The sequence below is a fragment of the Pseudopipra pipra genome, chromosome 16, assembly GCF_036250125.1.
Source record: "Pseudopipra pipra isolate bDixPip1 chromosome 16, bDixPip1.hap1, whole genome shotgun sequence".
NCBI classification, from domain to species: Eukaryota; Metazoa; Chordata; class Aves; order Passeriformes; family Pipridae; genus Pseudopipra; species Pseudopipra pipra.
The window spans coordinates 2,319,191-2,333,153 of NC_087564.1; the positions used below are offsets into that span (position 1 = coordinate 2,319,191).

General features: G+C 45.9%; 1 protein-coding gene and 1 long non-coding RNA gene across 3 annotated transcripts in view; one reads left to right on the top strand and one right to left on the bottom strand.

Annotated features, from left to right (window-relative positions):
- The first annotated feature begins 160 nt into the window (after positions 1–160).
- ADCY9 (adenylate cyclase 9) overlaps positions 161–13,963 on the top strand; it is an 86,030-nt gene continuing 72,227 nt past the window's right edge. For both annotated transcript variants that reach the window (XM_064672613.1, XM_064672614.1), the window contains exon 1: positions 161–1,859. In XM_064672613.1, coding sequence (XP_064528683.1) covers positions 161–1,859 — 1,699 coding nt within the window. The remainder of the gene's footprint in view (positions 1,860–13,963) is intronic.
- LOC135422953 (uncharacterized) lies at positions 6,117–8,674 on the bottom strand. The gene is made up of 2 exons (XR_010434658.1): positions 8,517–8,674; positions 6,117–6,289 (listed from the first exon to the last, which is right to left on the bottom strand). It is a non-coding gene; the product is annotated as an uncharacterized LOC135422953 (long non-coding RNA).

Consider the following 13,963-nt stretch of genomic DNA (forward strand, 5'->3'; position numbering starts at 1 on the left):
GTGCGGAGCCCGGCGAGCGGCCGAACGCCGCGGCGCTGCCCGGCCGCCCCTCCGCGGCGAGGACCGGGGGAGACTAGAGGCGACTCTGCGAGGAGCCCGGTGGCTTCGGCAGCCCCTGAGACCCAACTCCGTCGCGGGCTCTTGAGGAGGAATTGACAACATGGCTTCCCCACCGCACCAGCAGCTGCTGCATCACCACAGCACCGAGGTGAGCTGCGACTCCAGCGGGGACAGCAACAGCGTGACGGTGAAAATCAACCCCAAGCAGCACCAGGGCTGCTCCTCTTCCAAGCACTGCAAGTACAGCATCTCCTCCAGCTGCAGCTCGGGGGAGTCGGGGGGCACCCGCCGAGCCGGCGGAGCCGGCGGCGGTGGCTCCGGCCTCCGCCGGCCGAAGAAGCTGCCGCAGCTCTTCGAGAGGGCCTCTTCCAAGTGGTGGAACCCCAAGTTCGACTCCAACAACCTGGAGGAGGCTTGCATGGAGAGATGCTTCCCGCAGACCCAGCGCAGGTTTCGCTATGCCCTCTTCTACATCGGCGTGGCCTGCCTGCTCTGGGGCATCTACTTCGGCGTACACATGAGAGAGAAACAGATTGTTTTCATGGTGCCGGCTCTGTGCTTCCTCCTGGTATGTGTAGCTTTTTTTGTGTTCACTTTCACTAAGACCTACGCCCGCCATTACGTCTGGACTTCGCTGATACTCACCCTCCTGGTGTTTGCTCTGACCCTCGCTCCGCAGTTCCAGGCTCTGAAGCCTGTCTCAGGAAGTGGTGACATGTCCAACCGGACTCCCCCGGCAGATCCCACAGACACATGTCTTTCCCAAGTGGGCAGTTTTTCTATGTGTATCGAAGTGCTCTTGTTGCTTTACACGGTGATGCACTTACCCCTGTATTTAAGCTTGTTTCTGGGACTGTCCTACTCGGTCCTCTTCGAGACATTTGGTTATCACTTCCGCGACGAGAACTGTTTCACACCTCTCGGAGCCGGCGCGGTTTACTGGGAGCTCTTGAGCAAAGCCTTCCTGCACATCTGCATCCACGCCATTGGCATTCATTTATTTATCATGTCCGAAGTCAGATCGAGAAGCACATTCCTGAAAGTGGGGCAATCCATCATGCATGGAAAAGACTTGGAAGTGGAAAAAGCCCTGAAAGAGAGGATGATTCATTCTGTTATGCCAAGAATAATAGCCGATGACTTAATGAAGCAGGGCGATGATGAAAGTGAAAACTCCATCAAACGTCATTCCACCTCAAGCCCCAAAAACAGGAAGAAGAAGCCCTCCATACAGAAAACCCCCATAATATTCCGTCCTTTTAAAATGCAGCAGATAGAGCAAGTGAGCATTTTGTTCGCAGATATCGTCGGCTTCACGAAAATGAGCGCCAACAAATCAGCCCACGCTCTGGTGGGACTCCTGAACGACCTCTTTGGGCGCTTCGACCGTCTGTGTGAGGACACTAAATGTGAGAAGATCAGCACTTTGGGGGACTGTTACTACTGCGTGGCCGGCTGCCCCGAGCCCCGGCCGGATCACGCGTACTGCTGCATCGAGATGGGCTTGGGCATGATCAGAGCCATCGAGCAGTTCTGCCAGGAGAAGAAAGAGATGGTGAACATGAGAGTCGGTGTTCACACTGGGACGGTCCTGTGTGGCATTTTGGGCATGAGGAGGTTCAAGTTCGATGTGTGGTCCAACGATGTCAACTTGGCCAATCTGATGGAGCAGCTCGGGGTGGCCGGGAAGGTCCATATTTCAGAAGCTACTGCCAAATATTTGGATGATCGTTATGAAATGGAGGATGGGAAGGTGATCGAGCGCGTCGGTCAGAGCGTCGTAGCTGACCAGTTGAAAGGTACGTGCTTTTAGTGGTTTTAATTTGTGCTTGTTTTTCTTCTAGGAGAGAAAATAGTTGCCCCAGTGCCTGCTCTGTGCTTGCTGACTAGCAAATTGAACGTGTTTTACATTTAACTCCCCGTGCTGGTGATCACAGACACCGTGGTAATTACAGAATAAAAGGTGCCACAGAGATAAGTGTGAAATATCTGGGGTACTCAAAACGGGCTTTAAGACTCAGCACTCCTTGTGAGAGTCACCTCATAGGGACGAGAAGGTTCATGTGTTTGCTGTCTGCAAGAGGTTTTTGTTTTACTGTTGTGTGTCATCCTTTAACTCAGTAAGTAAACTTGTTAATTGACTTCATGTGCCATACAAAGAGCATATGTGTTTTGCAAAATTATGTATATCTGTGAAAAGGTTTTTCTGGCATCGGGAGAGTTGGGACTGCGAAGGCATTTGGGAAAAATGACAGCTGGATTCACAGAAAGAAATGAGCACTGTAGATTTGGCAGTTTGATATGGCAAGTTGTTGCAGTTCGGAGTTAGGCTGGAAAAAGTTACTCAGGTGGCTCAGTGAGCTGGCAGATGCTCTCCTTTCTGCAGCTTGAAGGATTTGGGGATGAAACTGCAAATTTGCCATTTGGAGAAGAAAATGAGGGATCCTTTGGTTCCCCTTGGCTAAGGGTCCGATTTTCATTTTTCTGCAGTGTTCATTTTGAAGTGAAACCCTTGGCTGCTTTCTAGCAGCACTTGGAGGCGTGTGCAGGAGGGTTGTACACGCTGAGGGTTTAATTGTCTCTTTTGTCAAAGCTCTGTCTCTTTGGTTCTGTGCCTTTGTCTCACAGAGAGGTGGTTGTCTGCAGTGGGGAGCTCCCCAAAGTGGGGAGCAGATGGACCAAAATGGGAGTGGAATATGTGACAAACCCTTCCATGCTGTCTCTTGTGTATAAAAATACCCGTTTTTTTGAAGTAAGCCTGGAAAACCGAGTGCAAGAACCCGAAGGAGTCACAGACAGGCGTTGTGATGGAGGGAGGAGGTATTTGTTGCAACAAACACAGAGGAGGCCGGGCTGGTTGTGGAAAGGTCAGTGAGTAAGGACGTGGGGAGAGCACTGCAGAGCAGTGGCAGCAGCAGTGGCAGCCACTCGCCCCTGGCAGGTGCTTGTTCTGCTGTGACACAAAAACTTATTTTTGGTGAGCTGGCTGTCCACAGGCAGATGGCAACGGGGCTGCAGGGGAAGGCTCACAGGGAGCAACGAGATCCACAGTGACATTGGTGGCTGGAAGCCATAGGATTGAAGCAGATGTGTGTCCCTGGGCTTTGGCTTTCTGTTTAGCTTCTAAAAATACAAATTCAGTTAATTTCTTTGAAAACTGTTGATGCTTTATTTCAGTGGGAGTGTGCTGTCAAGAAGATGGGGATCAGACGTGATCTCCCTGTTACTCTAAGATGAATGTTGTTGTTCTGCTGAAAATACATTGAATAGGTTGTAGATAAACATCCCTGTGATATTTCCCTCCTCCATGCACCTTTGCAGCCAGATGCAGTGTGAAGGCCGTGTTGTAGCAACAAATGAAATGCAGTATTTTTGCTGTGTTTATAATTGTACTTGGTATTAATCCCAAAATGACATGAACTTAGTTGTGGAGACTGACAATGCTGCTCTCAAATATTCTTATTTGCTTGTTTATATTTTCTAGGAGATCACAAGAGCACAGTGTAGAGCAATTATACCCCATGCCAGCAGTGATTTTTCATGGTATTTCTCAGACTTCTGTCCTTGGTTATGTTTATCATGAGAGGGCACAGACTGCTGTGCCTCCTCAGCACAGTGGTTTGGATTTTGCAGCTCTGAGTGCCTTTCACAGCTCCTGCTTCAGCCAGGGCACTCCAGATGGACAAACTGAAATGCAGTCTAGATAAGATGAAGTTTGCTTTGTGGACTGACATTTAATGGTCTCTCCTTACCCTGAAACGTAGCTATGAAAGCAGCTGGAGCATGTGGTAAGAATTACTTTAACAAGGAATATGGGTTGGGTTTTTTTCTTCTTCCCCATTTCCCTTCTATGTTTTGTTGTGGCACTATAATTAGCTTCCATTTCTTACCAATGTCTTACACAGCCATAGAAATCAGAATCTATCTGTACTTCTAAACCAAGCACACCTCTGCTGTGACCACCTTTATCCACAGGTTTGTAGCTCCTTTCCCTCTGATGCCCAGACTTTCTGGGGCACGTGGAGGGTGCTGCAGAGTTGCCCATTTCTTCTTGTTTCCTCAGAACTTTGTTCCACAGCCACATTACTCAGCTGGTAGGTAGATGGTAGGTAAATGCCATCAAGGGAAAAAAAAAAGGCAGTGATAAAAGCCACTGAAGAGCAGTGCCACAGGCTGGTCTGGGACCTGCTGCAGGGGAGGGTTTTGTTAGGGAGCAGCTCTGAGATTTAATAAGGGAGACTGAGATTTCACTTGTTAATTAATTGTTCTCTGCCAAGCACCTGCTCAGTTCTGTGAATGGAGGTGCTGTTAGGAAGCTTTGCTTTACTATTTTCCCTGAGAATCTGTTGATAGTAGTGATAGAGAAGAGGAAGTTTGTTGTGGTTGTTTAATTATGTCATACCTCATACTTTCTTCAAGTATAAAAATGCTGCAGAGATAACAGCCATAAGCTTTGTTTCCCTACTGGTACTTCACTTCTCAGCTTCCTTTCAACCTCTGGTATCTTAATTATATCCTATTTTTTATGTAGTATATCTAGTTTATTATCTCTTAATTGTCTGAGCTGCCGCAGCACTCGTAGTATCTTTGTGAGGCTGAGTCAACAAGGGCAAGTAAAGTCTTCCCAGAGCAAACTGGGAGGTGCCGGGGACGCGGTGTCCGTGTTACCCTTCGGGACTCCTGCTCCTGGATGGGTCTGGGAACAAAAGCACCTTTGTGGCTGGAGCACACCAGGCGTGCTCCTGGAGCGAGTCCTCTGGCTGGGCTCACCCAGCAGGGATCCAGGTAACTCTCCAGTGGGCACCAAAGCAGGGGGAGGAGGGGTGGATTGGGCAAACTGCTTCCCAGCCCTGCTCCCCGTCCCGTCGGGAATGCTCAGGTGGATGTACCCCAGGCTGTCCCGGTGCTGCTCGCCTTGTTCGTTGGAGCAGACCAGGCAAAACTGAATTTCTCTTCCTGCTTTGTGGTTCACTGAAATCTTAGGATGGGAACATCTTTTCTCCATCCTTTGCTTCCTTGGCTCCTTAGTGCAAGAGTGGGGCCCTGATGTGTTCCCTCCTGTTTCTGACTTTGGAATTAAGCAGATGGTGTCTAAAACAAACCAACAAAGAGCAAGCCAGTGATGCCTTACAATATTTTTGCCTGTTTCTGGTGGGCCTCTGTTTTCACAGCACCTGATCCCCTTGGATGTGAGGGGAGCACAGGAGAGCAGCGTTGCACTGATTTTTTGAGGTACACAGATAGACCCCAGCCATCAGTTCAATTATATTTTCCATAATAATTTTGCTGTAGGATTTGAGACAATTCACTTTTTCTGTTTCCTTGCTGCGCTTCCTAGCAAATAAATTTATTGAAGTGTCGTAGCACAGGTTAATGTGTCCCTTTTGAGCTCTGGAGACGGATATCTCCTCTCGGGATATAAAAAGTTCTGCTTATGGAAATATTTTTGTTTTGCTCTTTTCTTCTTGGTTGTTTGCCTTTCTCTTTCTTGTTACTTGGGAGGTCACAATATTGCTATTTACCAGCCAGCAACTCTTCCAGAAATACCAGGGTCACCAGCATCTTGTTTTTTGAGTGCTCAAAATACGTAAGCACGTTGGGGCAAGAATGCTTTCTCTGTGTTTATAGAGCACAGCACAGCAGAACCACCATTTCATTTGGGGCCTCTGCATGTTCACTGATCCTCTAAATAATTCCCAAACTTTCTGCAGCCACACATCTTGTTCAGTTTGCCTCAAGCAGTGGCTTTGCTGCTGTGTTTCTGTTAGAAGCCCTTGACACGACAGAGCCACGCTTTTCTCTCGGATTTTGTCCCTTATTTCATCATGGGAAAAATGCAAAGGGATCCTTGTGCTCTCCAGCACCTGGCTGAGCTGTGCCTGGTGGCAGAGGAAGGTTGGCTTTTACAGCACTTACTGCAGGAAAACTCACCTGTGGCCACTGGTTCCTCATAAAGGTTATGAAAGATCTCCAGCTTGATGTGTTGTCTTTCACTGTTCTCTAAGTTTCCTTTAATTTTAAGCATTTCTTTAGTAAATTAGTTACAAAAGTCACCATTTTGCTCTATACTGAAGCCTTTTACTCCATAAACAGCCTGGCTCTTTACAGGATGGCAACCTGTGACCCGTGGGATGCTTTTCCCGTGGCACGTGGGTACAGCACTGCTTGGTCACTTGATACTCTGCTGCTACTTCATGTTTGGGTTACAGGGAGCACTGCATGGGTGTTCCTGAAAGACAAAAGTCTTGGGTAAGGTTGGGAAGAGATAAGTCATTGAATTTTATTTCCTTTCCTCCCCTCTGCAGCCGATCAGGGGAGACCACGATCCCCCCCCGATGGCAGTGAAATCTCCTCTGCCTGCCCTGTTCCTGTGCCCTTTACCAGCCCTGTGCACGGGAGACTTGTAGCTGTCATGTGCTTCTGGAAGTTCAGAGGTAGAGGAGAGATCAGATGAAAGTTTTCCTTGGCTTTTTGAGCCCAGCTTGCTGGGCACAGTGTAAATCTAGAAGGTCTGTGCTTGTGCCAGCAGGATGGCTCTGCAGAGCTCTTCATGCATTTGGCTTTGCTCTGGGGCTGAGAGCAGCTTTAGTCTCTGACCAGGGAGGGTTTTGGGATGAATAAGGGGGGGTTAAGGTACTTGTGTCTTGCCAGCTGCTGTGCAGGTCTTTCTGTCCATCCTCTAGTTTCATCATGTTCCATAAATGTAAACCTTAAGATACAGGTTTTTTAGGTGGCAGGCATTATAACTGTGGATTTCATGTGTTCTGATGCTAATCCAACAGTCAGGCAGAAGTAGATAGAACAAATGTCCATTGTTTTAAGTGGTAATGAATTAAGCATGTATATGTATTTCCATTTTCCCCCAACAGAATTCCATATGCTGACAGTGACAGAAAGTGTTAGTGACCAGTCAGTTTTATCAGATTTATATAATCTGACCTGTTAACTTCTTGTTGAGGTAGTGGTTCATGATCTTATGTGTGAGACTGAAAAGGAGGTATCATATACAAGTTGACTTCGCTCCTGTATTTCAAAAATGAAAAGTGCACGGTGACAGATAAAGAATTATAATTAGAGGTAATTTGCATGAGGGCATATTGCCAGGGAGAAGCAAATTCTGCACTGATGGAACATTTTGACATGATCTGTAATTTTACCATGTAATAGCAAGAAAAAAAGGAGGTAAATAGTGAATATAGTTGCTCAACCAGGTTCTTGTCAAGTCATTACCCAGTGAAGATGTCTTTCATAGCTATAAACAAAGGAAAGAACTTTGTAGTTAAGTACCTTAACCTAGTGATTATTGAGCTTTCTAAATATTTGACAATGCAATGAAAACTTTCTGTAATAAACCCATGTATGTGTGCAGGTGCTGCTCAGCTCGCTGCCAGGCCTGGGCAGGAAGGTCACAATTTCTCCAGATTGTGAAGAAGATTTGTTCAGTTGCTCATGACTTGATTTGTTGAGGACCAAGTAGAAAAACATCTCAATTAAAAAATTACTCACACTTCAGCTGTTTTTATTATTTACAGGAAACTTGGACAGTGTTTGAGACTTTGAGTTCTTTGTGTCATACTTAGGGGCTAATTTGACTGGACCCAGTGAAAAAAAAATTCTAAGCATAGTTAGAATCTGTAGAAGGTTCTTGCCTTTGAAGGGGATGGAGCTTGACCCTGACCATACACTCCATTTAACAACGTGGGCTCTGATTTAATTTGTCATGCCCTGACACTAATTAACAAGAAAGTCAAGGCAGTGCTGCCGGGCTGGTGGTGAAGTGTTGCAGCTCTGCCTGTTCAAGCCCTGTGTGAGCCCTGTGGAGTGCAGGAACAGTTTCAATAGACCTCACACATTTACATCCTGCAAGAGTTGAGGTGAGCGGGGCCAGAGCGGGGCTGCATTCCAGAACATGGGAAAGGTGAGCCCTGAAATCCGGGATCCTGTGATCCCAGAGGGACACCGTGGCTTCTGCTGCATTCTGGGCTTGTCATCTGCCCTGTCTCTCCCCTGGATTTCTATCTGGCTACCCCAAATCTTGGTGCTGCCGTGTCCACAGGTACCCTACAAATTACAAATCTGAGCTGTCTTCTCCCTGTTTGCTTCAGTAAATCTTCAGAGATAGGAAACTATTTAAATGCAAGAGAATGTCTTCTATAAATAAAAGCCTTGACATGGTGGCTTTTGGGGGAAAAAAGATTGATGGAAAAGACAAAGCAAAGTCAAAGACACATAGTTTATATTCATCTTCTGTCATGAGCAGGATGCATGATTTGAATGGGTTGTTTAAAATCTTTTTTTTTGCAGTTATTTCACAATATGTACTTCACTTTTCCTTCTGGCAGGCAAAGGATGTAAGAATTTACATTCACCACTTTTAAACAATTTCACTGGATTTCAAGTTGCTGTGGATTGTCCCGGAATATTATTAAAATTAGGAAATTAGGATTATTTCCTACCATCTACAGTTTGTGTGTAAGCTCTCTGTGTCTTGATCCTGAATCACAAGCTCACTCCATCCATCCTGGCTCTGTAAGGAGAGACAGCCATTCCTCTTTATGTTACAGCTGACACTTGAAAATTCTCAGCTATTTTTAGGTGATTTCATTCTCATTTCTGCCCTTTGAAAAGAAAAGAAGAAAAAAAAAATTTCCTAGTTTTTAAATTTTTAACTTGCAGTGGGAGTTGCTCTTGCAAGGAAGCCAGCTAGTCAATATAGCCTCATTAACACATTTTAACAGGTTCTGTTATGTAAGTTTGCATTATTGTGATGGCTCTTTCATAGGTTTGAGGGAGGGAATTGTTGGAACTCGACTTAAAGAGGAGCCATGCAGGGTTTGAAAATGTAGCTGCCTGCTTCCAAGTAATAATTTGTGAAAATACCAAGTGGCAGTTGGAAAAGAAGCAGGGCTGGGGATGTACCAGAGCGTTACAGCTCGTTCTTTCCCCAAAGGTCATGTTTGGGCACAGGTTGTCTTGGGCAGCAGGACAGATTTGGCTGGTTAGGTGGTTCTGGAGAGGCATTTGTCAGGATTGGGCTGCCCCAGAGGTCTGTACTGCCCTTACAAGCCAAATTGTTTTCATCAAATTAATACTTTCTTTCATTCCCCCCTCCCAAAAACGTTTAACCTTGAGCAATAAGCCTACGAGATATATGGCTTTGGGGATTGGTGTTTTTTCGTGGCTCTGAAGTTTCTTTGTGAAAGGACTAAACGTTCTAGATGTATTTCTTCAGCCTGCATCCCCGAGGATCAAAATGTCCCTCACAACTGCCTGTCTGTAAATTTTTTGGGTTTGTAGTTGTTACAGTAACTTACTGTGGGAATTCTTGGCAAAACATATAAATAACGAGTATATTGCAAGTCTTTATTTCACTGATAGCACTTGCTGTTCCTCTTGTTGCACGTCTAAAACTGTTCTCTGCAACATGACTTGGTAAATTTAGAAATCACGTTATTGTCATAAAATAGCATTGTTTATAAAATCTCCAAAATTGGCACAGTGCAGAGGAACTGGCAGAATAAAGTCCACAAGCCTGGTGATGGGATCTTTCCTTCTGCCTGTTGCTTGACATGCACAGGAACATGCAGACAAAGGAAAAGTAACATCTTGATGATCTACAAGTGAAAGAGCAATTTGCTTCCTTTTGATTTTTTTTTTTTTTCCCCCTTCAGCTGAAGTTAATTCAGATCTGTTTGTGTGGATGTCGTCATGGGCTGGAATTCCCAGAGCTCCTGCTGGGCACATGATTCCTTAAACCAGAGGTCCTGCCACTGGAAGGGGGGCAGAGGGGCCATGCACAAAGAGAGTCCCAAAGCATCCAAATGCAGCTGTTTCTGTTTATAAAGACTTAATTTCCTTCTAGTGTTATTAATTTGTAGGCCTTGATAGGAAAATTCTTTTCTTTCCTCTAAGCAGAGAGAAGAGGGAAAAGTGGAAAGCAAAGCTATGGATAAACAATGCTACCAATATTAACAATTAATTATGTTTTAAGGGCCAAAATGGTGATAGTTGGCTTGACTGTGTTTAACTGCACAATAAGCAAAAGAAAAAAAGCACCCTACAAGAAACACTCTACCCCACAAAAAAAAAAAAAGTCTGCAGTTGAAATAAAACATGCTATGAAACATTGACTCAGCCCACAGGAAATGCAGGAAAACTTCTGCTTCTGATATTAATTCTTTATGTTCATTGGATAAATAAGGATGTTTGAGTCAGAAATGGAATCCTTTCTGTTTTTAAGTGTGCAACTTTGGTGTTTGACTTAGATGCATGTGCCTGATAGATGGGATAGATGTTAATTTTTGGTGTGCCGTTTTCAGGAGACCCTTCTGGGAAGCTTTTCCATAGCTGTTCCCAGTAGTTCTTGGAATCAGGTTCTTGCCTTCCTTAACTCGTGTTGAAGGAACACGTGAAGTCCGTCCTGTAGGTGCTGAGTGTCTCTCACCTCTGACCGACTTGGACGAACGGCCAGCAGATAAATCTTTGGGAAGTGCTCAGGGCCTGACAGGAGCAGTGTCACAGGCAGGATGTGATGAGGAAATGTTCCTGTGAGGGCATGTTTGCAAGGGGACCAGGTACAACACCAGCTCTGAATTGCCTTTGTTTGGACAGTGTGATGCTGTCCCTGTTTCCAGGAGGTCTGTGTTGGGCCTGCGCTCAGAAACAGCCCCAGGATTCCAGGAGGGAGATGGAGGCTCTGCTGTGTCACACCCCCTGGTGCAGTGACTGTACCAGGAGATAATCAGGCTGTGATCCAAGGCTTTTGTAACCTTTCCCACCTATTTCCAGTGTTTGAAACTTGGTTCTTATTTGGAGCGAGTTCAGAGGAGGCCACCAAGATGATTAGAGGGATGGAGCATCTCTCCTGCAAGGAAAGGCTTGGGGGAATTGGGATTGTTCAGCCTGGACAAGAGAAGGCTTTGGGGTGACCTAATTGTAGCCTTCCAGTACCTGAGGGGACCCTGCAGGAAAGATGAAGAGAGACTATTTATAAGGGCCTGGAGTGACAGGACAAGAGGGAATGGCTTCAAACTGACTGAGGGCAGGGTTAGATGGGATATTGGGCAGGAATTCTTGTCCATGAGGGTGGTGAGGCCCTGGCACAGGTTGCCCAGAGTATCTGTGGCTGTCCCATCCCTGGAAGTGTCCAAGGCCAGGCTGGACAGGGCTTGGAGCAACCTGGGCTAGTGGAAGGTGTCCCTGCCCATGGCAGGGGGTGGAATGAGATGAGCTTTAAGGTCCCTTCCAACCCAAACCATTCCATGATTCCAGGAACTTGTTTGGCTCTGGCTGACTCCCTATTTGGGACTGATCTTGCTACTAAGATACAGGTTATGAAAGAGATTCTCTGTCATGTACCTATAAGGCACTGATGAGACAATATGAATCATATTTGATGTTTTAGTTGCTGCTTGGCAATGTGGCATCAACTAGAACCAGAGAGCATTCTTAAAAATACCACGTGAGGATGAGAAAATTTATTGTGAGTTGTTTCATAATTCCAATAAACCGTTTAAGAGAGGCACACACACCCCGTGCCTCACCCGAGGTTCTGGAATCCATAACGATCAGTAACTGAATTTTTCTGCTGAGGATGTTAAAGTCACATATACGTCTTTGGTTATGAAACCTTGCTGCTACTGGAATTTGCTGTGGATACAGGGGTAAACAAAGGTCTGCTAGTCTTCACTGAAGTCACATTTTCTTACCTGTGTCAGGTACTTTAATTTGATATTTGGCAATAGTTTTCCACAAATAAGTCCAAAAATCTTGGTTACATAAAGCTGTTGTGTTCATAGAATCATGGAGTGGTTTGAGTTGGGAGGGGCCTCAAAGCTCATCCCATTCCACCCCATTCTCGCTTTATCAGACTCACTCTTGTACAGGGAATTCACACAAACCTCTTCCTCCTCCCCAACACAGCTCTCTCACCTGCTGAGTCGGGAGATGGGATTTTACACCACAAAACCCCTCTGAACTGGCAGGAGCTCAGCTCAGCCACTGACCCTTCCCAGCAACTCCGGTGTGTCCTGCTGACATCCCCAACTGCTCAGCCATAAAATCATGGAATGCTTTGGGTGGGAAGGGACCTCAAAGCTCATCTCATTCCACCCCCTGCCATGGGCAGGGACACCTTCCACTGTCCCAGGTTGCTCCAAGCCCTGTCCAACCTGGCCTTGGACACTTCCAGGGATGGGGCAGCCACAGATACTCTGGGCAACCTGTGCCAGGGCTTTACCACCCTCCCAGCCAAGAATTCCTTCCCAATATCCCATCTAACCCTGCCCTCGGGCAGTTTGAAGCCATTGCCCCTTGTCCTGTCACTCCATGCCCTTGTAAATAGTCTCTTTTCCCCCATATACATGTGTGTATGTAGAGCATTTCAGTAACTATGTGCATTCTCAGGATACTTTTTATGTGAAGATACTCTGAGTTGTCGTTGCAGGCTGTTACTTCTCCATAATCAGATGCTTGAACCGTGTTTATTCGGCTTGGAAACCGTGTTTAATTCTTGCAGCACGAATGGCTACATGTTCATCAGCTGGGTGGCACTTCTGAATAAACGTTCTGCTCAGCTCTCTGCATTTAATGGGGAGCATCATGAAACCAGCCTGTTGGTAACAGGAGCTGGGAGCTTCAGGCCATCCAGGATGCCGGGCTTTTTAAATGTGAGGGTTCAGGACACCGAGAGGAAGGTGCTGTTTCCCCAGCCCTGCCCAAGCTCTGGGATGACCACTGTGCTGTGTTGCTTATCCCTGCTCAGGGACAGAGGCAGTTTGGCCGTGGCTCTTTGCTGTGCCGGAGTCAGTGCTGATCTTGTGTCCGTGATTGGGTGCTGACAGTGAATCAGCCCATACGGGAAGGCATTTTTTGAGCAGGCACAGTGTTTTCTAAAAAAACGCGTGCGTGATGTGACTATATTTAAAATGGAGTACATCTGTTATGCATTTAATTCTTTCCAAGATTTCAGGAGGTGACAAAGTTGGAAGTTGCCTTAAAATTCAGATTAAGATTTTGTTTTTCCAAGTTAGGATATTTGCCTGCTCGGCTTCCACCCTCACCAGTGCTTCTTTGAAGCAGCGTATTTGCAAACCATTTGAATAAACTGTATTACAGATGTATTTTGGGATTTAGATTATGATTTGAGTTATATGAACCTAATATCAGCCATAACCAAGTGTGCAGCCAGCATGATCATAAATTAGTGTGAGTTCTGCTGCTGCTGTTACAGACCAGGCTTTGCAGTTGGATTATGCTGACGGTGTGTTATTTATCTAACCCTTTTGGAGCAAAGGATTTGGTAATTCTTGCACTGCTTAGTAAGCTCAGGAGTTGGACCATGACCCACCAGTGTTTGGGGCAGCTTTTTAAACACTAAATCCTCTGAATTCAAATGGCACTTGTTAAAAGTTTGCGTTTATGATTGTGTAATTTTAAAGAAGAGCCAGTTGGTTTTAACAGCAGAATTATTGATTTGTGGAAATAACGTGATTGTGTGTGTGTTAAATGTGGTCTTTGGGACATTATGGTAACACAACAGCCTGGGTGAGGAAAATACATAACACTCCATTCAGGATCTGCATTTAATTTACACTGAGCCTGCCTATAGCTTATCTAAATAAGACAACTTTAAAAGCAGCCAATGACTTTCACGAATACAAGTAAAGCAAAATGGTGTTCTCAAAGTGTTTGCTGCTGGTTTTAGGTGATTCAGTATAAAATCAGAGAATCATGGCATGGTTTGGGTTGGAAAGGACCTTAAAGCTCAACCCATCCCACTGCCCTGCCATGGGCAGGGACAGCTCCTACTAGCCCAGGTTGTTCCAAGCCCCATCCAACCTGGCCTTGGACACTTCCAGGGATGGGGCAGCCACAGCTTCTGTGGGCAATGAACACGGAGTTC